This window comes from Phalacrocorax aristotelis, chromosome 22 (assembly GCF_949628215.1).
Source record: "Phalacrocorax aristotelis chromosome 22, bGulAri2.1, whole genome shotgun sequence".
In the NCBI taxonomy this organism is placed as follows: Eukaryota; Metazoa; Chordata; class Aves; order Suliformes; family Phalacrocoracidae; genus Phalacrocorax; species Phalacrocorax aristotelis.
The window spans coordinates 3,429,145-3,456,084 of NC_134297.1; the positions used below are offsets into that span (position 1 = coordinate 3,429,145).

The 26,940-nt window shown below is 48.0% G+C and overlaps 3 protein-coding genes across 5 annotated transcripts in view; all 3 read left to right on the plus strand.

Moving 5' to 3' along the window:
• The first annotated feature begins 348 nt into the window (after positions 1-348).
• Positions 349-4,037, plus strand: LOC142067473 (TLC domain-containing protein 5-like). The gene is made up of 3 exons (XM_075116103.1): positions 349-425; positions 890-1,179; positions 1,858-4,037. Exons 2-3 carry the CDS (start codon positions 984-986, stop codon positions 2,439-2,441), a joined length of 780 nt encoding a protein of 259 aa, XP_074972204.1. The 5' UTR covers positions 349-425; positions 890-983; the 3' UTR covers positions 2,442-4,037.
• A 2,645-nt stretch (positions 4,038-6,682) lies between these two features.
• Positions 6,683-13,574, plus strand: LOC142067556 (TLC domain-containing protein 5-like). Its single transcript, XM_075116308.1, has 3 exons — positions 6,683-6,763; positions 9,040-9,239; positions 9,662-13,574. Exons 2-3 carry the CDS (start codon positions 9,041-9,043, stop codon positions 10,198-10,200), a joined length of 738 nt encoding a protein of 245 aa, XP_074972409.1. The 5' UTR covers positions 6,683-6,763; position 9,040; the 3' UTR covers positions 10,201-13,574.
• Positions 13,575-19,337: 5,763 nt separating this feature from the next.
• The window catches only part of ARHGEF12 (Rho guanine nucleotide exchange factor 12), an 82,585-nt gene continuing 74,982 nt past the window's right edge, over positions 19,338-26,940 (plus strand). The window contains exon 1 of one of the 3 annotated variants that reach the window (XM_075116422.1): positions 19,338-19,356. Coding sequence is in view for 2 of the 3 variants with exons in the window: in XM_075116419.1 (XP_074972520.1) it covers positions 21,850-21,881 (32 nt within the window). In the remaining variant the exon portion in view is untranslated. Of the gene's footprint in view, positions 19,357-21,545; positions 21,882-26,940 lie in introns of those variants that run through there. The other 2 variants (XM_075116419.1, XM_075116421.1) reach the window with 2 other exon arrangements.

Consider the following 26,940-nt stretch of genomic DNA (forward strand, 5'->3'; position numbering starts at 1 on the left):
GGGCTGAGGGTGGATGGAGGTTCCAGCCTGGCTGACACGCTCCAGACGCCTGTCCTTACTTCTCCTACCCTGTTTCTCCTTCCCCGCACGGTCCCCCAGCAGCAGGGCCCTCTCCCTGCCCCGGTACGCAGCTGTGCTGCTCGGATCCCATCTCGCCGCCGGGGTGGGGTAAGCGGGGATGGGGAGCGGAGGGGCAAGGGGAACATCCTCCGGGGACGGATGGGGGAGCTGGGGCGGGGGACGGACCCTCCCCGGCGGGAGCTGCCCCGGTCGGGGGAGGGAGGAAAAGGGAGAGGAGGGGAGGGAAGGGGAGGGGAAGATAAAAGCCTCTCGGTGCGCGCCGGTGCCGCCTCCCTTCCCGGACAGAGCTGGAACCTGCAGCCGGGCGGCAGAGCCGGAGAGGCGCAGGCGGCGGCGAGCGCGGGGTAAGGAGCGGGCAGGGGGCTGCCGAGCAGCCCCGGGGCAAGCGCCGCTCCGGGGCGCCCGTTCCTGCCCGCCGGGCCGGGCTGGGGAAGCGGGTCTGGCCCCCGCGTGTCCCGGCCCCCGCCGCTCCGTCCGCCGGCCCCCGAGGGGGAGCGGGGTGGGCTGAGCCGCTTGGGCCCGGGGGTGCTGGGATCGTGGTTTTCCCCAAAGGTTAGCCCCTTGGTTAACGAGGAGGGTCTTGCAGGGAAGGGGTGCTAAAGAGGGCTTCAGGAGAGCACCGTGCTCACGGGAAGGGTACAAGGCATGTTCTGGTGGGGCGGTTTTGGTTGGTTGGTTTGGTTTGTTTGTGCTGGTGTTTTGGGTTTGGCTGTTTGGGTTTTTTTGTTTGGGTTTCTTTTTTTATTTTATTTTATTTCTATTTATTTTTATTCTTTTCATTATTTTTTCCCCTGTGGTTGCTGCAAAGGGGCTGGGGTGGATGCTGAGGTGGATGTCTGGATGAACGCCCCTTGCTGACAGGGCTGCTGTGTGCATAACATCCTCAATCTGTGTTCACCGGGATGGTGTCCATCGCTCTCGAGGTGACCTTCAGCTTTGTTGCCTGGCTGTTTCTGTACGCCTGCTTTTGCTACCGGAACAAGCACCGTTCCTATGAGTGGAGCTGTCGCTTGGTCACCTTGCTACATGGGGTGATTGTCACCGGCCTCTCTGGTTATGTTGCTCTCTTGGATGGCCCCTGGCCTCTGACCCATGCAGGTATGTTTGGAGTCTTACCCTGACACGTGTCCTTGTCATGCAGTGTGGAAACCTCTAGTTACAGGTGGAGTGGGGGGCTGATTGCTTTTGCTGTCTGTTCTCTTATGTGTGTGTTTCTGGGGTGTGTTTGCGGCGGGATTTTGTTTAACGCCCTTGCTTCTTCTTTAGCCCCTACCACTTCTTACTGCTAATCTTTTTTTTTGTTTTGTTTTGTTTTCTTTGGTTTTTTTATCCATGTATATATTGAAAGTTTTCTGGTTGGTAGCTTGAGTTTATTGCAACATTAGTTGTAGGAATGTGTTGAGAATAGTCTAAGTGCTGTTATCATCTTTAAGGGTGTAATAGCACCTGGCATTTAGCTGTGGGGTTTTATTTGCAGTTTTCTATCATTAAATCTCAAAGAGTTCTGCTGATAAGGGTCAGGCTTTCCATCCCTGATTTCTAAAAGGGTGGAGAAAAAAAGAGAAACAGAAGTGTGGTGGGATGGGATAGCTTGCCTGGACCTGCTGGGCAGGCTGAAGTGTGAAGGGAGAACAGAACCAGACATCCAAGCTTCCAGGCCCACAGGATAAGGCTGGAAGCTAAGCAGGAAAGAGGCATACTCACACCTGTATTGCTCTGTATTGTAGAAGAATGTCTTAAATAAGACCCCAGACTTATGCACATCTTTCATTTCAGGTTCACCAAACACATCTCTTCAGATCCATGTGCTGTCCCTGACTTTGGGTTACTTTATCTTTGACCTGGGCTGGTGCCTATATTTCCAGACAGAGGGGGACCTAATGCTGTTCCATCACACGCTGAGCATCTGTGGCATGATCATGGTGCTGGGGCTTGGGAAGTCTGCTACAGAAGTCAATGCAGTAGTATTTGTTAGCGAGATCACCAACCCACTGCTCCAGACCCGCTGGTTTCTGCGGGAAATGGGGTGTTACCACACTCACCTGGGAGAGGTGGTGGATTTCTTCTTTGTGTTCCTCTTCCTGGTGCTGCGAATAGGAGGAGGAGCTTTCATCATGTACGCGATGGTGACATCCCCTGATTCCAGCTGGCTCCTCAAGGCTGGAGGCCTGGCCATGTACACTGTATCTTTGGGGTTCATGGTTGAAATCTGCCACTTTGTCAGGAGGAAAATCTTGAAAAAATATGGTTCCTGGACAAACCTGAGAAGTATGAATGCACCTGTGAAAACTAATGGGCACTTGACAGCTCATAAACGGGTTGTGGATGGCAATCCCTTGCGCTATGGTCCTGGTTACTGAAGCCTATTCCTCTGAGAACTCCTAGAAGTGATGTGGAAATTGACCTTCTGCACTGGTCCGCTATCCCTGGAGGAGATGAATCAGTGCAACAAACATAGGAAAGCTGAGAGAAGAGGGGTTTCTGTGGAAATCTGAGGAACCTGGCATGTCTACTGGACTCTGATTCCCTGACTTCTCCAGCAATGGTACAGCCTTGAGGGGGGTGACAATACCAGACCTATTCAGTCCACAACAAATAGCAGCACAGTCTGTATGTTCTGTAATCATTTTGGAGGTAGAATTATTTTACAGTGTAGAGCCAGAGAATCAAATCTGAAAAATCCCATCTTCCTGCCAGTGGGACCAGGTAGGGCGTGACCTAGCGAAGATTTGCTGAGCCTCACTCTCCCTTAATCCTGGAGTTGGACCACACGCTTGGCTAAGTACTTGGAAGAAAGCATCTGAACAAGATTCAAGTGCTTGCAGGGGTATAGTAGAGTTGTCCTTTGAGTGTGTGAAGTGATGGTACTTGAGGTGAGGCAAAGTTTTACCTCATTGTTTTTAACAATACATTTCATTTTTTTTTAATACTTGCATTCAAGCAGATACTGATTGTAGAGCAGTGTGACTTCACTGGGATTGTGTCAGGTCCTTGCAAACTAGAGTTAAGAGTTAGACTTACACCCGTAAACTCCATAAGCAGGTGTTCACCTAACCTTGGCTTGCTTTAAAAAACAAAGAGCATGCATTTTGTGGGTGAGGGATGATTTAAAAACAGTGCTCTCTGGATGCTCTTTCTGTTCTGGAGTTGGCTCATGTAAAAGCCACTTTAAGCTGAATGCATGGCTAATGAGTCTCATAAGTGACTGTACTTTCAGGGTGACAGTAATGTTTAGGCAGCTCTCTGTAACATCTGCTCCGTAGCAGCAGGTCGTGGAGTATGGACCAGTTCTCTTGCTTTCTTTACATCTCAGATTTGTGTTCTGACACTTCCCCTGGAGTTTTAATGTGAATTTCCCTCTGTTTAAGGCTGCAGTTCAGATTTACTCTCCCATAAAAGCATCGCTTAGAGCTGAGGAACAAATGGTGTTGTGTAGCCTTCAGGCTTAGCAAGGCCCATTGCCTTTCCTGCCTGCTTTCCAAGACCTTGTTTAGTAAGAGCTGCTTCATGGAGCTAAAAAGCCCGTGAAAAAGCCTCTGTGGCACTTGCCTAAATGAGGTGTCACCCCTGCTGCAGAGGTGAAGGAGGGGAGCAGTGGGAATACAGCTGCTGTGGGGATGCAGCCTTACTAGCTCCTCCACGCCTCTTATCTCACTAACTTTGGTACTGTTCGGTGCAGATATCTGCCTTGCCTAGAATAAGGTGATGGAGAGATTAAAAAATTATATGAAATATCCTACCTTTTGACATGCCCTCTGAATGCATTGCAGCTGTGAACCCAGGCAAGTTAGCAGGCTAATATGTTTAGAAAAACAGGAGCCTTGCACTCCTGATACTTTGCCAGCATGGCTCTGAGGGGCTGGCCTCATGAGGTATGAACCCTTGCCAGAGTCACTGTGCTCTTTGGAAAACTTCTGTAAGTGATGAGACTTCTAATAAAGTTATGTTCTCTTTTTAAAAAGAAACCATTGCTGTAATGTTCTTTTGTTCTGGGTCTTAAGATGGCAAATGAAGCTAATGCTGAGGAAAACAGGCTTGAGGGTAGCCTAAGCATGCAAAGGCTAGTAGTCACTGGCAAAGCTCTGGCTCATGCAGTTCAGGAAGGAGTGAGCTGGTGGGAAAACAAGCATGGACTGAGCCATGTGCTCTGGAGCTCATGCTTGAGGTGTGAAGGATAGGTGAGGGTCAGCTGAAGCTCAGATTTGTGACTAATATACCCATAACCTGCCTTGCCAATGAGTCATGGTCAGTACTGCAGGGAACTTAAAAATGGGCCATCAAACTGAGGTGCTTGCTCATGAGAGATGCAAGGTAACTTAAATTCTGGTCGTAGCCTACATCCCAGGTTGCCTTTTTTCTCTGCAGCACTAATGGCTCTCTGTTGCTGCATTTTGTCCTAGGAACGACCAATTCAGAAGGCTTGGTTTGCAAGGCGGTTTGTCTACACTGTCTTTGGAGAAGCAATTGAAAGCATGGGAACACCTTTGGTGCAATGAGATGTCCTAGGCTGCTGCTGAGTGCCTGTTTCCAACTGAGAACCTGCTATTGCTGGGCCAGGACTCGGCTGTCTGGAGTGGAGGTGGGCCTGGGCTTGGCTTCCAACAAGAAAACTCTCTTCCATTAGCTGAGGGACAGGAACCCAGTGCACCCAGCTTGCCTGCATGCAAAACAGAGCTGATGGTAGTTACCCTGTTAGATCTGAAGCAAAGTAAGTGCCCTCGGGTGGTCATGCCTCATGTCTCATCTAAGGATAGTTTTAGTGTTAAACCCTCTAATGTGACGCTAGAAAAGCATCTGGGTCTACCTGCAGTAGCCCACTGGATTTCTTATTTGCTAACATTTTGGATTATGTAATTTTTAATACAGGTGCCTGATTTTTGTCTGTCAAATACCCTTGAGGGCTTTTACAGTCACAAAAAGCGAGCATCAGTCTTTGCTTGTCTCTGAGGAAGGCTATTGGACTCTTGTGTGTTTCCAGTTTTTGTGTATTTCCAGCTTATTGTTGGACAAGAAGATTCCTGGTGTTGGCAAGCTAATATGTCTGGGACCCTTCAGTGTTGTAAGCTCTCGCTAGAATAGGTACAGAAAGAATACAAGAAGAATGTACTGCTGAGGGAGGGTGTAGGTATACTAAAATGGGTAGCAGTGCACAAATAACTGTGAGCGGAGCTTCCTGTCCTGAGTGGTTTTGCTGAGTGCTGTTCATCTGCAGGCAAAATGAGCCAGTGCAGCTCAGCCTGCCTATTTAAATGGCTGACTCTGCGCAAAGCAAACGAGAAAATTAGTGTATAAGCTGCACCTAACTTCTGGTACAATCCACTGGGAGATAATTTAACTTGCCACCTTGTACCTCGTGCAAATTTTGCTTGTTGTATGATCTAGAACAAAAAGCCCACACCACCTTCTCTATATTCTACCTCAAGCATTAAATGGTCCTTGCCTTGTTTGGACTTTGGGAGTAGTCTTTGGTGACCATCTCTGTTGTTCTTCCTTGTGACTCAGAATCTGTGTTATGAGTCAATATTAGCCCTATAGCTTTCTGTGGGTCAATGCTGTTCTGTATCCTAAGCTAAATATTAGAACAGCTCTGTCTCAGTTGTTGCTGAGGCTATGGGAGGAGGCCTGGTCCAGCAAAGGTGGAGGAAAGCCATCATTGCTCGTGAGGATGTTGTGCTGAAATAGCTGAAGGATGAGCATCTTGTAGCAATGGGAACCTGCGCCTGGCCTGAGCTGGAAAAGTGAGATAGATATGCAGTTGAAAACAGGCTCATTACAAGTGCTGTAAGAGGCAAGACAAGCCACTCCCACCATGTGTATTTCAAAAGGTAAAACTTGACAGGATGAAGGAGAAAAAACAAACCTACTTCTGGGTGTGAGAGGTTGTTTTGATTGCAACTTACAAAAGGAGTAAGTGCGTTGGTTGGAGGAACACTTTCAGAAGCCACTTCAGGTGTCCTGCATAAGCTGTGGATTTTGTTAGTCTGTGGATGAAGGGAGGAGAAAAAATAATGTGGTGCAGCACTGAATGCTTGTAGTGAGAAGAAATTGCTAGGCTTTGTAGCTGCTGCATAAGCATTGGATGAGAGAGTGTGTTTAGGGCAGGGCTGTGTGCTTTCTCAGCCTGCTGAAGCTGCATGCTCTGCGATGATAAACCCCGCGGGGTATGTTGCCTTGAAGCCGGTGCTGTACTGACACAGTTTTGCAAGTTCTGTGGAAGAGCTGGTTCACATCAGATGCTGCCTGGGTGTGAGTAAAGCAAGCCCACATCTGCCTGCAGCTGTGTGGTCACGCCTGTTATCTCTGGGACGTGGGAGATGATTGAAACGGGTCGTGGGCGCATGGGACTAATTTCCTGTGCCCACAGGCTAAAGCAGTGCTGTGCATGCGTGCACCCGGTGGGAACAGGACCTTGATCTGTGAGCCAGCCAGCGGGGCCCGCAAACGCGCGCATTACAGCCGCCGGGGCCAGCCCCGAAGGTCACCGACCTCTCGTCTGGCTTCAGGAGGGATGCTCGGCGGGGCCGGCCGGCCGCGCCGGAACCCCTCCACCGCCTCCCGCCCGCCGCCCTTGCCGTCCCTCCTCCCCGCCAGCAGGTGCCCCTCGGCCGCCGCCCGGCCGCTTCCTCTTCCCGGGCGGCGGAGGCGCGGCGCCGGGCCGGCCCCAGCAGCCGCCTCCCTGCAGGTGGGTACGCGGCGCCGGGGGAAGGGGAAGGGCCCGGCCCGGCGGCTTTGCCGGCTGCGGCGGCCCGGCGCTCCCCGGCCCCGCAAGGCTGCGGGAGCCGCTGGAGAGGAGCGGGGCCGGGGGGAGCCGTGCTCGGCTGTGGGCAGGCCCGCGGGCAGCGGCTGCCGCCGGGCAGGTGCGGCGAGCGGGGCGGGAGGCCGCGGGGGCGGCGGGGAGGAGGAGGAGGGCTGCATCCCGGCGAGGAAGGCTGCTGGCTGCGGGCAGGCTCCGGTCGGCGGGGTGGGCTGTGTCCGTGGCTTGGGGCGCGTCGTTTAGGCTCTCTGGGCTCCTCCATTTTCTCATTTGTACACACGCACCACCCCCACCCCCCAAAAAAAACCGACAGCAGAAAAAACCAACAACAACAACAAAAAACCACACAAAAAAAACCCCCAAAACCCACACCAGAAAATGGTGCTTTGCTCAGGCGCCCATCTAATTTTCAAGCTCTTTCAGGGAGAGCAGGGCTGTTCTGGGCTAGGTTTTTAGGCACGTGTGATTATTGCAGAGCCTGCTGTTGTTCATGACCCCATTGCTACTGGTGGTACAAACGATTATAATTATTGATGTTTTTAAAGGATATTGCCCTTTCCAGTGTGGGGGGACAGGCGTAACTCACAGGTGCAACATATATGTTCAAAAAACGTGTAGATGTGGCACTTCGGGACGTGGTTTAGGAGGCATGTGGGGTTGGGTTGACAGTTGGACTTGATCTTAGAGGTCTTTTTCAACTTTAATGATTCTATGATTCTATATAGTATATGCTAAATGCAAATGTTTAACTTTGGTGTGCAGTTGGAAGGTAGCCCCCATCTTTCTTTCCAGGAAATGGAGAAACATTTGTTTCACAAGCAGGTGTGGAAAACACCTAAAAATGCTTAAAAGGTCATTCCTCTTCCTTCTACAAGGCTTCTCAGCTGGTCAATCCCTTTTGTTATATCAGGATTCTTCCTCCCTTATCTGCCCTGCCTCTAAATGCATAGGGACCTCAAGTACCAGGGATGTTAATGGAAACACCTGGTCAGAGCAGTTAATCACATCCTTAGTTTATCTCCCCGTGCTCCGGAGGCCCATTATACCTCAATGGTTTTGTTTACCCAGCCTCCTAAGTAATTCTTGGTAATGCTTTCAACAGGCCAAACAGGAAGGTTGGGCATTGCAACTCTGACTCCTCGTCAAGTCATATGTAGTCCTCTCGGTGTTCCCGAGCCCTGGGTGTGAAATCCAGCGTGCTGGTCACAGGTACCAGCAGGACCAGTGGCGCTTTTGCTATTACACAGCTGGAAACTCACATATCCCAGAGCGTGACTCAACTTCTTTTCATGCGCTTCCCTGAATGCTCAGGAGTAATGAGACACATCTTATGTTTCATGGAAAGCTATTATAAATAGGAACAAGATGTAGATATTAGAGTATTACTTATTTGAGGGGCTAATTGTTCTAATTTGAGCTTTGTCCTCATGTGCTTATGAAGAAGCTTGAACTATATGTTGTTCTACTGGGAGTTTTCCTTGGGAGGACAGGGGGATTTTACAGCAGTTTATTCCTCAAACTGTCCTGGATATGTGTTTTGCAGTTATTTGCAGTTGGTGTCACTGCACTGGGAAGATTACCAGTGGACCCAGCAAAAGACACTGTGTGCTTTGGGTGTTCTCGGTGGTTTGTTTCAGGAGAGGAAGAACCAAGCTAGTAAACAGCATGACGGGTCAGGTGGGGCAACACAAGCAGACAGTCAAATGTAGGTATATGGGCAGGGAATTAAAATGAAGGTGCAGGCATAGCTCTGGGTCAAAGTTTTATTGCTGGATGTGGCACTCCTGAGCCAGTGAGATGAGCCCTAACATATACCAGTAGATCCTGCATCATAGACTGGTTGGGGAAGTCCTCTGAGGTGCTTTACCAAGTTGTGGTGTGTCTTCTGTTCAACCAGGCTAGGAGCTCACTGCCTTACGAGGTCATTGCTTTCAGTGGGTCTTCCCACAGCTGAGGTGACACTGGGGGGGGTCTGTGTGCTGGTGGCCACATGGTGAATCTGCCCTAATTCTCAAGGATACACTGCTCTGATGTAGGCCTTTCCCCAGAGGAACAAAAACTGTCAGGAGCAAGCAGCACCACCAGAAAACAGCACTGTACACTCAGTACTGGGATGTTAATGGGTGAAATGCTGCACTGGGTTGTGCTAATGCTGCTGAAGGCTAGACCTTCTGATGCATTTTGTCTTTCTGTTCCTGTGACAGGATGCTGTTCCCCCTGCCTCTGCGGGTAGCCTGCAGTCTGCTTGCCTGGCTCTCTCTCTATGCTTGGTTCTGCCATCGCTACAAGCACCGGAATTATGAATGGAGCTGCAGGCTGGTCACACTGACCCATGGCATCCTTGCTACCTGTCTCTCTGCTTACATTGGCTTTATTGATGGTCCCTGGCCTTTAAGTCACCCAGGTGAGTAATGAAAGTTGTGGTCCCAAGTCGCCCAGTAGGTGATGGCGCAAAGCGGGGTTCTTCTACCACCTCAGTATCCAGCCCACTTGAGGAATGATGATTGTAATGGTATCTGAGCTGCTTTGTGATGGACAGTACTAGAGAAATGGAGAGACTGGTACTGTATTTTGCTAGCGTAATGGCCCTCCTCAGCTGCAATCTGGCAGACTGTGTGATCACGTTGTGTGGCTGTTACATGTGTGCAGCTGTTAGTCTAACAACTGTAATATTATGCCTTGTCTGACTCCTCCAGCTGAGCTGTGATCAGTACAAGCTAATACCAGCCTGCCAGTGCTGAAGGTGAATACCCTCTCCTTGTCTCGCATCCTGCCTGCTTGTTGTCTCCATACTTTAAAGCTCTGTCTGGTGTCTTTATGTTTCAGGATCACCAAACACAACTCTTCAGGTACATGTGCTGTGCCTTAGCTTGGGCTACTTCCTCTTTGACCTTTGTTGGTGCGTGTACTTCCAGACAGAGGGTGCCCTGATGCTGGCCCACCACCTGGTGAGCATCTTGGGCATCACAGCATCATTGGCACTCGGAGAGTCAGCTGCGGAGGTCAATGCCGTCATCTTTGGTAGTGAGATCACTAACCCGCTGCTGCAGGCCCGCTGGTTCCTGAAGGAGATGGGGTGTTACCACAGTTTCACAGGTGATGTAGTGGATTTCTTCTTCGTGGTCCTCTTCACTGGGGTGCGGATTGGAGTGGGAGCCTGGCTGATGTACTGTGAGCTTGCTTCGCCCAAACCCAGGTGGTACATTAAGCTGGGGGGCGTCATCATGTACGCTGTCTCCTGGGTTTTCATGGTCAGCATCTGTCGCTTTGCTAGGCGGAAGAGCATGAAGAAATACCATGCTTGGAGGAGTCGGAGGAGTGATGAGTTATACTTGAAAACTAATGGACATCTGAAAAACCACTGACTGGATGTTGAGGGAAGACTTTGTCAAGTTCATGATCTGGCAAGAGGAGGATCGTGCCTGAAATGCCACTGTCGGGAGAGGAGCCAGCACACGTTAGCAATTCTGGAGCCAAGTTTATCCTTGGCATAACTCCATTGAAATCCATGGAGCTATGCCATGGATTCATTGGATCTGCAGTGTTTGGCCTGGCAGAGGCTGGCTCGGTGTGTACATAAGCATACACTAAATGATATGAGTGAAAGAAGGGCTAATTTTACAGACTAAACATAACTAGTCCAGTGGTGCAGGTGTAAATAGTAATGTTAGTACCTAACTCCTTCAGCACTGAATCTTGGAAGAGAGAAGAAAATAACACTAGATCTTCATGTTCAGTGTCCTGTACAGGCTGGACAGCTAGAGTGACTCTTCATACTGTTAAGAAGCAGCATGCTCTAGTGTTGCATCAGAGCTGGGATTCCTGGGTCTTCCACCAACTCATTATGTGACCTTGGGCAAGTCACGTAACTCTACTCTGTGCCTATTTCCCCATCTGTGAGTTGGGGGTGATGGAGCTGATCCATCTGCGTTACGCACTTTCAGATCTTTACTTGAGGGGTGCTATATAAATGCAAAATGATGGTTGTTATCTGCACTTTGTTCGTTATCCCTATGTTTCCTTTGGGAGAAACTATTTTGGTGGTTGAGCTAGAGTGTGACTCTAGAAAGAACAGTATTTTAGGTAGGTTGTTGTTTCCTACCCTTCCTAATTCCTTTTAATAACTTATTTAGTAACATATTGGTAACTTATTTTTCAGTAGTGTCCAGAAGCTCTAATCAGCACTGGCGCCTTGCAGGACTAGGTGCTCTGTGAATACACCCAAAGACACAGCCCCTGATGTGAAACGCCTTTCTGACTTTTTCCCTCTTCATCCCTGTTAAAACTCCACCCGCCCCCTCCAAATACTGCTTTTAGCTCCTAGAGTGACCAACACTCTCCATTATGAGAAGCCCCATCAGGACTTGCCAGTAAGTGGTTTTCTGGCTGATGGACCAAACCCTGATTTTTCTGAAGAATGCCAAAATACCCTCTGCTGTGCCGATTGGCCCAAATGCAGGCATACTGTGGAGCCAGCCTGAGAATAAACAGCATGCCTTGAGATTGTCAGACAAATACCTTCCCCGAGCTGTAAGTAACTTTTAAAAGTAAGAAAAGTAAATGCAGAGTGTTTTACTGCAGCCGTCTGCCAACAATCTGTACTTGCCGGTTTTGGCAATCTAGAGGGGTCAGGGGCCTGATTTGTAGTGAAGGCTGTGTACTTCTGTTGCCCTTGAAAATGTCATCCCAGATTCAGCTCAGTGTATCTGAACCCCGACTCTGCTGTGGTGTTTGAGGATAGTAGGGTACCATAGGTGAATTTCTGGAAGCTCTGTGGGAAAGGGATTGAAAAAGACTTGAAACTAGCATTGATGATTTCCCCCAGGACCAAAGATACCAGTTTCGACAGGGGTGTTTCCTCAGATCCAAACTGGGATTTCTGTTTGAAGAGTGGCCAACATGCATCTTCAAAAGGCAGTGGCTAAGGTGGAAGAGCTACACAGCTTTAAATATGTCTTCTGCCCTGTTCAACCCAAAGACCTAACCTTGGCTTTCCGTCTGAATTGATGCCTTGACCCCTGGGTTTGAATTCACTTCTGTGTTCCTGATGTATCTGGGTTACTTTATAATATAAAGAGAACTTTATACGGTAAGAGAGACTTATTTTAAAGCCTAATTAAAGGAGAGGCACAGAATCTGGCCTTTTTTAAGAAAAAATGTGAACCTGACTGGGAGAGAAAGTAAGTGTTACTTATCTGGTCCATTTGCAGGGGAAAACTGTCCCTCAGTTGGCAGCTTCTGATGTTTATTTCACTGTATGTTCTTAAGCGCTATTCCTTCGTAATTGCTGTCATTCTTAAGATCACTGAGTTTGAGCCTGAGCACCAGGCCTGCAGCGCAGGTGCCAGTTCTGCTGTGAGCCTTGCCTGTTGCATCCAAAGATCTGAAGAGCCCAAAGTACTTCAGATTAGCAGAGCCAACTGTTGGGTGAGCTGGTCCTGTAAAGGAAACTTAACTGATTTAGCACAGCGTGGTGATAGGACTATTGAGCCTTGAAGAGAGACAAGAAGGGCTAGTTGGGGCTTTGTAGTTCTTTCCCAGCTGTGCTGCTGCTGCGGGGCCTGTCAAGGATCCTTTTTGCCTCAGCTTACCCACTTTCTTAAGTGGGTACAGTATTACCTACCTCGTTGGGGTGTTTTAATTTGTTAACACTAAGCCACTTTTGAGTAATACTTGGTGGTCTGTGTCAAGCTGTGCTGTGTAAAGGCAAAATGCTGTTGCTTTGAGTGAAGCACTTCTCACTATGGCCTGCTATCAGTACCTTGTCACCTGAACATGGCACTTCCCAGCATCTTGCTTGCCTCAGAGGCATGAGACCAGGGTGTTTTGCAGTGGTGCTTATGGGTAGGAGTCAAAAGGAGTGAGCTAGACACATGCATAAGGATCAGCCATGCTGCTTCTTGTTCAGATCGACTCCTAAGTTGAAGAAACACTCCCAAGTTGAAGAAAGGAAGTCTGGTGGGTTTTCCCTAGAAAGGATTGCAGTAAATCTCAAGCCAAAAGAGTTTCAGCAGGCAGGCTGACCAGGGAATAAGGCCTTTCAGCAGCAAGTCCTGAAGAAGTGTAGGTGAAAACAGCCTGTTCATTTTTCATTGCAGCTGTTGACTTGCCCACCAAGAAGAGGTTCCTGAGCAGTCCTGATGATTTAGACTCTGAGGTTTGGTGTGCAGCTTAATGCATGGTTACAGCTTTTCTGTTGGGGTTTTACAGGCCATACCTGCCCAGGTGAATAAGGATGTCAGTTAGTGACTGCAGGTATCTATGAAACAGCTTGTGTGAAGATGTTTTGAAAGATAACGCACTTAATGGCTGAGTGGTCCCCTTCTTTGAGCTGGGGGGAATCTTGGGTGGAAGAAGTCGGGCACTTTGATCAATGTTGAGGCTTTAGAAGCTAAACAAGGGCACCAGAAAACAAAAGAGCAATTAGGAATGGCTTAATGAGGTAGAGCTACCAACGATGTCTCAGAGCAAAGCCTTGTAGTCTGTCTAGTGGGTTCCGGCATAGCATCACAGACCCAGGAGGACTGTAACTTTCAAGCTGTGGATCACGTGGTGGGACCTGTCTCCAGGCTAGTCCACAATGGCTAGTGCAAATTGTAAAAGGAAACTGAAGAACTAGTGTGAAATAATAACTTGTGTTTGAATTACTGTGTAATAGCAACTAATGTTCCACCAGTGAATGGTGTAGATGCTTTGTATTATGTTTTATAAAATAAAGATATTTTAATTATATGAGGGATTTATTTTTTCTCTTTGGATGCCGTTCTTGTATCATATTGCCGAATGAGTCAGCATTGCCAGTATAAATCAACAAAATGATGGTTGGTGGGTGCTCTTTAGGGACTGAGCCAACAGCTTGTACAGCTTTCACCATTATTGCATCTTAGACATGTTAACAGGCAGAGAAACCACCCTTCTTTGCGAGGTTGTCCTGAGGACTTCTTAGTAGTTTGGTGTTTGCTAATAGGTGCTTTCACGTTGTTGACTGGCTGAACAGGGTGCATTTTTTCCATAGCATTTGTTCCCAGGCCTTTCATGTGCCTATCCTCAGGCAACTCACAGAGCAAAAGTGTTTCCTTGGTTTTCCATGCCCTGTATGATGGAGGAGAAGGTTGTCCTCTGTTTCCACACCGTTAACCATGAGCTCTTATAATTAATAAACTAAATGTTGTTGCCTATGAATTGCTGATAGGAAGAGAGTATCTTTTAGCATTATTTAATGTTGCCTTGTTTGGGGGGTCCTTGCAGCTGTAGAGATGAGCCAAAGTCAGCACTATGCAAAGGTGCAGATTTAATCTGGGGTCCGAGTGGTGTTAGTCTGTCTCTCCACGTGCCTGCTGTGGTGTTACTGCTTACGCACCGGGGAGCTGTCTTCATTCAGAGCCAGAGAGAAACTGCAGGGCTGTGCAGCTGCCGGAAGCTGTGTGTATCATGTTCTGTTTGTGCCCTGAAGCTCCCCGGGCAGGGCTGACTGTGCCACATAATCTGCCGTGGGACGTGGGAGCTGCCAGCAGGATGTTGTGCAGGGCTCAGGTCTGTTTGCACAGGGGCTTCTTTTGCCCTTAATGCAATAGCTTAGCACTGAGAAAGCCACCACCACACAGAACAGCTTTGTCAAGTGATTTAGAAAGCTGTGTGCTCCTTTTAAAAGCTCTGCTTCAAAAGATGCTCCTAAAATAAGAAAGGAGAACATTTCTTTCAGTGATGCTTTCAGCAGTTGCAGTAAGAGACCTAGGTACCAGTAAGAATTTCTGTGGGCTGGGAATGCCCCACATGGCCTGTACCAGAAGCTCTGAAACTGTGTGTAGCCAAGCCTGAATGTAGTGTAGTGTGTGTCTTGTGTTGGTGAAGAACAGCTATCTGCCTTGCTTATGGTCACAGCATTTTACCAGAGGTCCAGCATGTCACAAACTGTGTTCTATAAATAGTTAAGCCAATTTAGTTGTTTGGATGTAACGCTTAAATCTACCTCAAAATCCTCCAGTGCTGGGGAGCAGCTGTGTAGCACTGAGCCCTCTAGAGATGCTGGCTTGTTTATACTCTACAAGCAGCCTGCCTGCATGATAAAGAGGTCTTGGGGACTGCAACAATTTATCCTGGGAGTTTGTTTAACCTCTGAGGTAGTCCAGAAGCAGAAAAGAAAGTACAGCAGCATTCTGAAGCTTTGCTTTAGAGCTGCAAGCATCTTCCAAGTTTCATGTCTTCAGGAATAACTACACCAGAATCTAGCCTTAAGTCAATGGGCAAATGTGCTTTGACTGTAAAGAGAGAAATCCGCACTCTCCTCTCCCCCATCATTTATTTCACTTTTTAATCTTCCCATTATTTCTTTTAAAGCCATTCCTTCTCTGCTGCTTGCCTTTTGCTTCTAATGCTGGTCCCTGTAGAGAGCTTTATAAAATTAACCTCTTCTTTCAGTCCTCTGCCCTCTTTTTCTACCTGAACTCCTTATTTGTATTTGAAGAAATTGCAATTTTATGATATTTAAGGATTTATTTCCTCGCAACAGTAGTCCAAGCACTGATGTAAAAGCATAGCATTTTAAGGCTTTGGAGTCTGCTATTAGACTAATAACAGTGCTGTCAGCAGGTCTGTTTCTTGGACAAAAAAATACGAGAGAATGTTTTAAGCTTCGTGGAAGTCATGGGTATGTTCCTGATACTTGCAGGCTTTGTATAGCCTGGCTGAGAGTAAAATAACACGTCTGCTGCTGTTTCCAAAGAAATCAAATTTCAGAGGCTGAGAAGGGATCAGTCAGCATTAGCCTTGCATTGCATGAGCAATTTCTGGGCAAGGAGCAACTCTCTTTTGGTTATATCAATATACCCGCACTTTTCTCTTTCCAAGTCAGCTTCAATATGTGCTCTAGTAAATCCGTGTAAGAGAAGGTGTTAGCTTTTGCAGGCTTTGTCCTGTTTCCCTCAAGTTCCAGGGGGAGCTTGGCAGCTGATAAGTTGGCAACATATAAGAGATCTTTAGAAAATTACTTTAAGAAGGAGCGGAGCAGATCAATGTGTATGGAGAAGCTTTTGCAAAGTAAGAAGGGTTTACTGGTAGTCAAGTTCATATGGAAAGGAGAAAGTGTCAGTTTCTGTGGCTTCTCAAATGTTAAAAGGTACAGGTTTTCAGCAATGCTTGTGTTATGTTGCTGTTTGAATTGTGTATCGTGTCAGAAGGGTAAGGTCTGTTCAGTGTAACTGATAATCCTCCAAGGTGATGAGAAATAATGTTATTCTCCATCTCTTTAGATTTTACCCTAATAACTAATACCTCTTTTTTTTTTTTCCTCTCTCCCACCCCTCCAGTCAGAGGACACGGATTCTAGCAGAGGGCAAGAAGGAAATTCATGACAACGCAGCTTCATCTGTCCTTATAGAAGTTGCTGCTTGAATTACGCTGATATGGAAAGAAAGCTTAGTGCTATAAAAATGCTTACTGCAATGTGGATTATCCAGGTTTAGGAACTGTAATACACTGTCACAGTAGAAGCTCTGATAGATTAGGCTATCTGTGTCTTGACGAAGTCTCAGCAAAGTATTGTATTTGTGTCCAAGTGACTTAGAAGTATAGACCAGCCCTGTATGCATTTCCAGTGAACTGGATGCAGAACAAGTGGCCTGTCTTTAGGTGGCAAATCATGTGCCTATTTTAAGGTAGGAGATGGTTAAAAGGCTTTGAAATTGTATAGCAATGTGAAGCACAGGACAAATTCATGCGGGTTTTTTTCAGATTAGGGTTGCATCCAGAGAGGTGTTAGTGGCTGTTGGATGAGTCATATCAGTTTCTGAAGCCGGGTGCATCCATGTCACAGTGAAGCTGGTTAGCATCAGCCCAGCACCTGGCTGCAAAATTCAGTGGATGGGCGAGGAGATAGACACATGTCTGGATTTGATTCAGGGTGTCATTACGATCTTCAGGACTCTCCAAAGTAGAATCTCAGCAAATAATGAAGTCCCCCACACGTTCTCAGCTGACTCAGAAGAATCTCATGCCAGAGCAGTTCCCTGGGATTGAAGGATGCTGAACTAAGCAGCAGCCATTGGTTCTTAGGTGAGTTTGGATTGAATGGCAGGGCACTATAAAAAGGAAGGTGTAAGTTAGGCTAAACTTGAGAGTAGAGCCAGGCTTACCTGACTCAAGTTCAAGGACCTGACAGAAGGTCAGGGTCCTATGTGTTCTTCAGGAGTCACAAATTCGTATGCACATTTGGGAAATTAGCTGCCTTCTCTGTTAGCCTTGGGAATCCTTTCCCCTGTGCCTTTCCCCTCCAGCTGTGCAAGGCTCAAGGGTTGGCTGTTGCCTTACGAAAGCAGCTCATGTTTGGCTTTTTTTTTTTTTTTGCCAGAAGAGCAGTTGGCATAGCAAGTTATGTTAAGTTTAAATAACAGTACAAAATACTGATGCATTCTATCACTGGTTTTAAACTGATTATTTGTAAGTAGCAGAAGTTAGAAGACTCTTTGTCCATTTAATTTTTATGATAGATGTCAGCGAAACTCAGCTAATAATAGCCCATCACGGCTGACTTACAGCACATGGTTTTACAACACCAGCTTTTCTTTACGTGAGGTCTGCAGGAGATCCATTGCACTCGCAGGTAAGTCACTCTGCTGGTTGAGTGTCCTAGTTGAAATGTGAAGGGAAATTTTCCTGAAAGACAAATTATTACATTCACTGTTTGTTCACAGTTAAAATTTGAAGCATACCAGCTATCAGAGGCAAGGCAGTGTGGTAAATCCAGCATCAAGGCGTAAAAAAAAGCATCAGCTTTTGCTGATTTCCTGCCGTTGTCTGGGCTGAGCCCGTGGCGGTGCAAACCCCGCTCAGGCCGCCGCATCGGGACCCTCAGGTGGCCGGAGAGCGCCCCAAAGCTCCCCGAGCTGGCACCGCTTTCGTTCCCGAAGGGGCCGGAGGGTGCGAGCGGGGCCTCGCTGCCAGCCGGCGCCTGGGGGCGGTTGCGGGACTGCGGCCGTTCCGGGACGTGCCAGCAGATGGCAACAGCGCCCCAGGTGAGCTTCGGGTGCGGGGCTGGGAGCCGGGGGGAGCCTTTCCGGGACCTGCAGTTCAGGGGACCCGCCGAAGGCACCTCCGAGGGTCTGTCCTTTCTGCGCCATCCTTTACGGCAAAGTAAGAAGTTATCCTTCGTTGGACTCAACCTTCCTGGCCTCAGGGTCCTCCTCACTTGAGCCGCTTAGCTCTGCCCTGGACTGTAAAAACAGTCTTGGACACTGGTGCTTTGCCCTGGAGACATGGACTGATGAGGTTCGTAAGCACTCTCTGCTTCGAGCATCTATGCCTGTATGACAGTACTCTCTGTAAATTCAGGTTAAGTGTGGACTTTATAGCTATCAAAAAAAAAATTTAATTGGTATTGCCCAGTGTAATTGCTTATTGATTTCCCCATCCCGACCCTGGATTTCACACTGTAAAACTGCCCAGGCAGCAGAAGTATCACAAATAGGCATTTATATTAACATTAAGTATGCAAACAGCTCCCACCAAAGAAGTCGTCTGCAGAAAAGAGAAGTCCTTATGGTTTCAGAGTCTCCTTTTGAATCGCATTTTTAGTGCTTTTTCTTTCTAATTGTTGCATTAAACATCAGAATGTGAATGCAGCCCATTATGAGCAAGAGTTAATCTACTGAACCATGTGCGTAAGAGTTTTATGCTTCTGTTTTGTCATTGATGTAGTTTTGTCTGATTCTTCTGTTGACAATGCTGAGCAAATTTTTGGCAAATGTTAATCACTGTCACTCCGCTGAATTTTACATCGGTTTACTGCAGCAGGGGATAAGTTTCCTTCTCATTCGCATATATTTTTTTTTAGGATTTCCTCCAGCTAATTGTTGCTGTCATTATGTTGTAATGCACAATAAAAAATAATTAAAGTAATAAAACAGCATTGAGGCTTAATATGCAAATGCTGGGCCTGCTGTGAAACAGAAGGTCTCCCAGGAGCTTTCTTCTCTCAAGGCACAGTACTTGATGCTCCCCAAGTTAAAAGTAGGGAGCGATTCATCGCAGAGAAGGTGCAATAAAGAGATACATAATAAATATAGATAGAGGTATTCAGTCACTCTATTACCCTGACCGGTGTATTGCATACAGCTGCAGAATGAGAGGCAGTTGTGGCTACATGTCTTCCACCCCCACCCCCACCTTTTTTTTTCTTTTTCCCAAGCCTCTATCTTCCTCAAAAGGAAACCAAAAGAGGAAGTATAAATGTCCTGTGTATATATGTCAAGTATCATATAGAAAATTATTTCATCCCATGCTTCCCCGCTTTGCATTGAACTTCCTCAAAACAACATACTCCTCAGACTATCAGTCTCCTGGCTTCCTGATTCATGCTCACTTCGCTCTGAGGATGAAAAAGCTGTATGTTGTAGAGCAGCAGGGTCCCGGTTCACGCAAGGTATGGTCCCGCGTGCTTAGTGATGTACCTGGCCCTGAGTTTCCAGAAGGCGGCTTTCCAGACTCGTTCCAAGTCCAGTGCCCTGGCTTTGAAGAAGTATATCAAGGTAAGATTAATTAGAGGGAAGAAGGATGCTGTCCTATATGACTGGGATTAGCTAGTAAGATTAATTTGGTCTGTTGGCATTTGGTAGGAAAGACTGATGTTCGACAAGTTTGTCTGCGCTGGGGCGGCAGGTATTAATGCCCACCCTCCCTGGCAGCAGAGCCGTCCTGCTTTCCATTCAGCTTCTGTGCTGATGATGAACCCTAATTCCTGGCAACATGAGGCATAGTAGCATGGGAGGTTCCTGAACTTCTGGTATATAGGTGTTTTTCCTAGGTGTTTGAGGACGCGAGTGCCTGGCTAGAATCTTATTTATCCCCCTGTGTTGGCGATGAGATTGCGAGTTGGGTAATGTACCTAGAACTTGGCTTCTGATCTGTCACAGCGTGCTTCATCCTGTTCGTGTCTCAACTGGAGCTGAGACAGGCGCTTCTCCCTAAAGCTGTGTTGTACGTGGCATAAATGGCAGGGAGTTACAGCAATGTACCAGCAAGGATGTGGTGGTTGGGAGCTGTGGCCGAGGAGAGGGAAGTCTACATGCATTGAAATTTGAATGTTCAAATATTCTGTATTTAATGGGTGTGGTAATATATAGCCTGTTGCTCACCTTTTCGTACTGGAGGGAGTTTTTTGCTCTAAGAGAAGGGGAGCAGGAACAGGCCCCCAGCTGCAGTGTTTCTGGGAGGCTGGAAACGCACGGGGAGGGATTAGTTCTCGTTCTGATCTCGGGTTTTTGTTCACCTTCACCTGTGAGAAAAATGCCTAACGAAAGGTGTTGTGGAAATGCAGGGAACGCGAGGCTGGACGCGGAGCTACGCACGGTCTGGGAGCAAACGGCGCGGGCGGCGGCTCCCTGAGGCTCCGGAGCCGCACGCAGCTCCTGGCCGCTCGCCGTTCTAATGTGCTGTTTATTCTCTAAGTTTCCTCGGTGTCCTGTTTTCCACGCCGCATACCGTGCAGATGGAGGCAGGGACACTCCCTGCCCCTGAGAGCTTGTGACAAGCCACAACAGAGGAGCGGGCTGGGAGGGAGGGAGGAGGCCGGCGGGCGATGGAGCTCCGGGAGGGACGGGACACGGAGAGGAAAACCTCGGCAGCGGTACGGCGGGCCGCGGGAGGAGGGGCTGTTCACGGGCCGTGATGGGAAGGGGAGGGGACACCCCGCCGGCCTGGCGAGGGCTGCGGCTGTCCCGGCAGGGGCCTGTGAGTGCGGGGACCCGGCCCCCCCCCCCCCCCCCCATCGCCCACCCAGAGCGCCCGGGGCAAGGGGAGGGAGGGGCGGCGGGCTACCGGCGGGGGCGGCGGGCGGCGCGGCGGCGGAAGGATACGGCCGGAGGGGCGGGCGTGAGGCGTCCCGGAGGTACAAGCCCCCCGAAGGCGGGAGGGAGGGGCGAGCGCGGAGGCGGCGCGGCCCGGCCCGGCCCGGCTCGGCTCGGCGCAGGCTCCGCCGGGACGCGACGCGGCGCTCCCGCCTGGCAGCAGCGCAGCGGGGCCGGGGCCGGAACCGGGCCGGGAGGAGCGGCGCGGAGCGGGGAGGAGCGGCGCGGCGGCGCTCGCTTCGCCTCTCTTCGAAGCGGGCCGGGACCGAGGCGAGCGCAAGGCCGAGTCCCGCCGGCTGAGCGTACCGAGGCCCGCGGGGCCTCGCCGGCAGGCCGGGCCGCCGCGCCCCGCTCTAGCTCGGGCCGAGGCGCGACAGGCGGAGCGGCGGGGCATGGACCCGCGGGCCTAAAGGCGGCAGCGGCGGGGCGGCCGCCCTTCCCGACCCCCCTGCGGGCGAGCCGGCGGGCGGGGGGTCGGGGCGGGCCGGCGGCGGGACATGGGCCCCTGCGCGGCGGCCCTCGGGACAGCGGCAGCTGGCGGGGAGCGCCGCCCGCCCCCCGCGGGCGAGAGGCCGTGAGCAGCGGCGGGGAGGGGAGAGGAAAGGCAGGGGAGGGGAGGGAAGGGGGGCACCCTCCTGCCGAGAGCCGGCGGGCGTCCCCGGCGGCGAGGGGAGCCCCGCGGGCAGCCGCCCCCGCGCCGCCGCCCCCCGGCGGTCCCCTCCCCACCGACACCCCGGACCGGTGAGGAGGAGCGGTTGCTTCGGAAGACTTCCTTTCTCGGCACGCCTCACTTTTCCTTTCTTCTTTGGGGCGAAGGGAGCATCGAGGGGAACAGCTCGTTTTGGTGGTGTTTTGTGGTTTGTTGGTTTTTTTTTTTTTTTTTTTCCCTTGGAGTTTTTTCTTGAACATCCCCCGCGCGGCGCTTCCGTGGTCTGGAAATTCTGTGTGACTGCAAGACGAGTTTTGGAGTTGTTTTGGATTTTTGTTTTTCCTTTTTTTTGTTGTTTTTGTTTATTTTTTCCTGCCCTTGAACTGAATTTGTCCTCTGTGCATGCCTCTTCTGGAGCAAGGCTGGATCCTGAACCTCAGTGCATGTGGGGGGCAAAGCCTCGTTAATACTCCTGCAGTAATAGTAAAATGTAAATTGGATAGCACGACTTCCTGCCAAAGGCTCCAATGAGTGGCACACAGTCCACAATCACGGACAGGTCAGTATAAAATTAGATTATTCTTTCTTTTTTTAATTTTATTTTCTAAAGTCTAGGCGTTTCCCAGAGCTTGTTACTTTGTGTTCCAACTTCAGTGACAGTGTGACAGGTGGCGCCAGAAAAGTGGGATTAAACCTGAGTTTCTGGGAATCGGTATGTACCTGGGGTGGCCAGCTGTCAAGGCAACTAGGTTAACTTTGAAACTGGAGTATTTCAAGCCTACCTGCTTTCAAGCCTGCTAGGCTGACTTTGTAAGAACTAGGGGTTGTAATTCAGCTCTCAGGACGGGTTGGTGCTGGGAGGGACACCGAAAGGAATTTTTTCTGCAAGAAGTTAAAGCAGGAAAAGCGGCAGGAGTTTAGGCTACAGCTTGAGTCTGAGCTCAAAAGCTGCAGAGGGGATGCACTTGGTTCTTGTTAGGTCAAACATTGTAGCCTACCAAAGAGAGGTCACTTCAGGTGAGGGCAGGAAGGATAGTTGATGAGCAGGAATGTCTGCTGGTGTCTGCGCTGCCTTTGCAGTAATCTGTTCCTTGCTTTAGATACCTGTTCAGGCCTCTGGGCTTCTCTGCAGGTGCTGCCATGTGCATTTCATTAGCAGTCTGGGATTCTCTCACTTGTACTGGGATACTTCACAGCCAGGGGAAAAAATGTATTTTCTGTTGTAAGGAAAAAAAAAAACCAAGTAGGAAACCTCTTATGTGCTTTTGAGACAGAAGTATGGAATGAGTGTCCTCAGTTTTTCTACTCTTGTAAGTGAAAAAGCCTTCTCTTTTATTATGTTTTTTTAATTATGTTTTCCTTTATTGTGTGTATTTGCTGGTTAAGGCATGAACATGTGTGACAAAGGCCTTGCTGCTTAGGCTTTTCATGACCAATACAAGCACTTCTGGCAGAGGGGATAAGCCAGGGCTGTCTGGGACAGAGGGATGATGCTTCTGAGTGCCTGAGATCACCTTTTAGTCTCCAGGTGTGGGCAGGAAAGAGTAAGTGTAGTTCTCACACTTAGGCATTTTCATGACTCCTCAGGTCTTAACAGAGTGTAGTGCCTGAGCAGTGTGTTGGGGCTCTAGTACAGCTCAAAATCACGTATGGTCTGTGTTTATGACTGTGCTGTTCATAGAGTGCTAAGTCTTTGAAATGAGTTGTGTGGTACGTTTGTACTAGCAGAATAGGCGGCAAAAGAAAACTCTTAACTTTGTCCTCTTTTGCAGTGCACGTGCATGAGGTATTATTGACTTGCAGGACACTTTTCTTCTGTACCAGACAAGGCAGTGACAGTAAAAAAGAAGGTGGTGTTTCAGTGGGTTTGTGAGAGTTCTGTCACGTATTTAAGAGCGTATGTCTTACGGCAGGTTGCAAGATATCAAAAGGAACGACAGGATTTTCATACCAAGAAGCAGTTGAGTAACGCATGGGAAGGAAAAGCATGAGGACAGGGAATTTAATTTGCTTCTTAGTAAAACAAAATACTTTCCATTATTGAATTGGAAAAAACAAATTGAAAATGTAGTGGAGACAAAAATGTCTCATTTCCTTTTGCTTTCAGTCACGTTAAGAGGATGTTTCTGTTTGGTGTTCCGTTAAGGTTCTGGTTCAGAAGACTTTTAATGTCAGGTGAGGAGCTGTCTCCACAACCCTGGCAGTCAGAGCTTTCTGGTGGTGGTGTTGTGTGATGGTTGGGGCAATGTGGAGAAGCTGGGCCTGGCCTTGCCACTAGTCTTCACCTCTGGCCTGAAGAAACCCCAGCTTGGGGGGCACGAAGGGAATTTGGTTGTCGTGGCCCATTTACTCTGTGGCCGAACCTTTCAGCAGAGCGCTGGATGTAGTGGTGGTGTATGTTCTTAACATGTGGATGTCAGCTTACTAGTGTCTGGATCAAGGCTGCTGCATTCTATCTACAGCATGGTGCAGGATCAGGAGGGGGCTGTTTTTCGGTCACTGTTGTCCTAGCAGTACATTGGTGAAAAGCCTGCTTTCCCATTAGGCCCAAGAAGCCTCCATATTGCTTCTTCAAATCTGGCTCTTAAGCTTGTAATGTAAAGTGGGTGCAATATAAACAAACTTGGTGCTTCTAATGTCATTGGATCTACATGGTGTAAATCATATGGCATGTTAAATTCTCTCCATATTTATCAGTGACCTTCCTTGGTGAGATCAAGTTGGGAACTGCCTTAAAACAGAAAAACCCAGCTTGTGTCCGTGCTAAATGGTATTACAAATATAATAGGGTAGCATGGGCCTGCATTTTTCTCCACATTAGCTTTACATATTTGCATTTTACATATGTATAGCTGCTTAAAATCCCTGTTACAGACACAAAAGGAAATATTTGCTATCCCTTCAATTTAAGATGGCAATCATACTGTGTGTTGTGATAGCTGTTTGACATTTACCTTGTCTAGGTTGCACTTGCCCTATTCTTTGTGTTTTGTGTCTCTCATGTTCCTGTTGATGATGTCATGTATGGCATTAAAGTATATGTAAATTAGAAGGAACGTATGAATGGCCATTTCTAGTGCAGTTCTGTAGCCAGTATGATAAATGATTCTTTCATTAAGTCCCCTCCTCTATTTTTTCTCCTTTTTTTTTCTTCCTGATAGTGTTTTCTTCTTTTTTTTTTTTCCTAACAAAGTTCAATGGATTTTAGTGTCTGAGACTATGCTGAAACACAATCGTGCCAGTTCCCATCTCATGTGTCTGGGATAATATTCTCTGTGGACCAAACCTTAAACCAGTCAGTTTTGATAATGGTTATGCTTCATCCTTGAGCTGGATTCCAGTATCCAGCTGGCTCACAAAGCACCATCGTTTTCTTGCATCTTCTTCCTTCAGTGCCCTAAGACTGGGGTGGGTGAGTGCCTGGGGGAATGTCAGGTATTAAACAAAAAGACATAACAGATGTTAAGACTTCTGAGGGTGTAATGACTGTTCAAAGTTAATGAAGAAGCATCTGACACTTGCTGTTCCTGGTCAGCTACTCAGCATTTAGAGAAGATTGTAAGGGGTGCTAGCAGAAAAAGAAGGATTATCTTCTAACGTAGTACTTCAGGTTTAGAAATAAATAAGCAAAAAGTAGTCCAGGAGAGGCATGGTGCCCTGCATGGCTTCTGATGGTATGAGAGAGTCAGAACAGTGAATTTACTTCCCCTTCTTTCTTTCAGGATGTTCTTTTACTTTGTGAGCTGCTGCTTTTCATAATCCTGTTGACCATATCAAACAATTCCTCTTCAGCCTTATTCCTCTGCCACTTTATGTTTGTAAACATTTACACCCTCTTAATTTAATCCTCTCTTAGTTATGCTGTATTTGTTTAGAGGCCTCCTAAGGTGCCATTTATCTTGCTTAACTTCAAAAGTCTTTGAGGTCAACATCTCTATCTGAACTGTTTGTCTAGATTGCCTTTATAGTTAGTGGAAGAAAATAAGCACATCTAGGGGACCATTTCTTATCCTAAAGTAGGTATCTAAAATTGGTCAGGTGAATGTCGGAATGCCTGCTTGCCTTCATCCAGCTCTGGATTCAGGTGAGATTTGCAGTACCTTTTAGCCTGAAAATGTCTGGGTTTTTTGTTCCACAAATTCCTGTCTAGTTGCTAGTGCTATGTTGGATTTTAGTTCCTGGATGCTGTTTCGGGCTGTCAGTGTGAGGATTTTGGAAGGGGGAGATTGACCTTGGAGGGACACCTAAGGCTTGCTTTGGGACCTCCCTCCATGTAGTGGGTGGCTGAGTAGGGCATGTTAGAGGAGGTGTTTCCGTGTTACTTCTGTGAGACTGCGTACGAGTGTGCCTGCGTTGGCTCGCTTCAGAGCTCTTCTGGCCCAGACACACTCGGGCAGGCCGGCTGGCTTTGGGCGTTGCTCTGTTCTGCTGTTTGTAGCAGGCGACACATGGCTGAGCGAGAGAGATAAGGGTTTTATTCTTTGCAAGGACATACTGGGGCTGGGATGAAATTCAGCCATTTGCAGGCTTTGGTAGGCCACTGAAGGATGATCAGAACTCTGCTGTATCCTGTTATGACACTAAAGAAACATTTGTATGCAATTAATCTTTTTTGGTCTCGTAGTTAACTGTATTTTTATTCCTGTAACCATTCCAAACGTGCTGTAGAGTTGAGCAATTGCACGGCTACAGACCTTGCTTTATGTTTCTTTCTGTTTATTAAAGCACAATAAAAGAATGGAGGCTCTCACTGCTTTTGCAGTACCTTGTTGAGGAACTGATGACTCTTCCTATGCAGTTGCTTGCAAATGAGTTTTATTTATAACAGTGCTGTAGTTTCTGTTGCTATGATTGGAAAATAGGAGAGGTAGAATTTACACATAGTTACCCTTGAGAGGTTTTAATTGCCGATTTGCTCCTGACTTGGTACTAAAATAGACCCTTGTTTCTTATCTGCTTAGATGCACTTTCCCTGTCTTTGGCTGTTTGTAAGTCCCCATAGTAACTTGGACTACTCTAACTGTATGGTGGCAAAAAAAGTATTATTTTTTTCCCAGCAGGATAGGGGTAAGAACTTCTTAGAAAGCCATGCCTTAGTGTTATTGAGTAGCTAGATGTTTTTATCATGCATCTACTTAATTAGTAGAGTTTGTAAGGTGTAACATTTATGGAAAGCTGCAGCACAATGTCTGTTTCTATGAAGTAAAAAGTCTTTGAGGCAAGTCTTCATGTGCTTTCCATCACTGTGCCTTCGCTATGTTTGCAAATTAGTAGTTGACATAGTCTGTTCATAAACTCATTTTTTTATTTTGCTTTTATTGAAGCTGTCAGAAGAGAGTACTGTCTGTGGTGTTTACTGTTGGCTAGGAAGCAAATGCTACCAGTTCATGCTGCATAGTTTATTAGGGCTTTTACTGGAAACAGAAGTTGAGGTGAGCTTGATTTTCTAGTTTTGAATAGAGCTGTGGGCGTCATGATTATTTGGGTGGAGACAGGAACGATATTTCATCTGTTAGCCCAATTGTATAATTCTCCCTGTGCACATAACTCCTATTATGGCATTTATTAGTGTTTCAAATGGATAACTTAGGAACGATGCTGGGATGTAGGCTACTTCA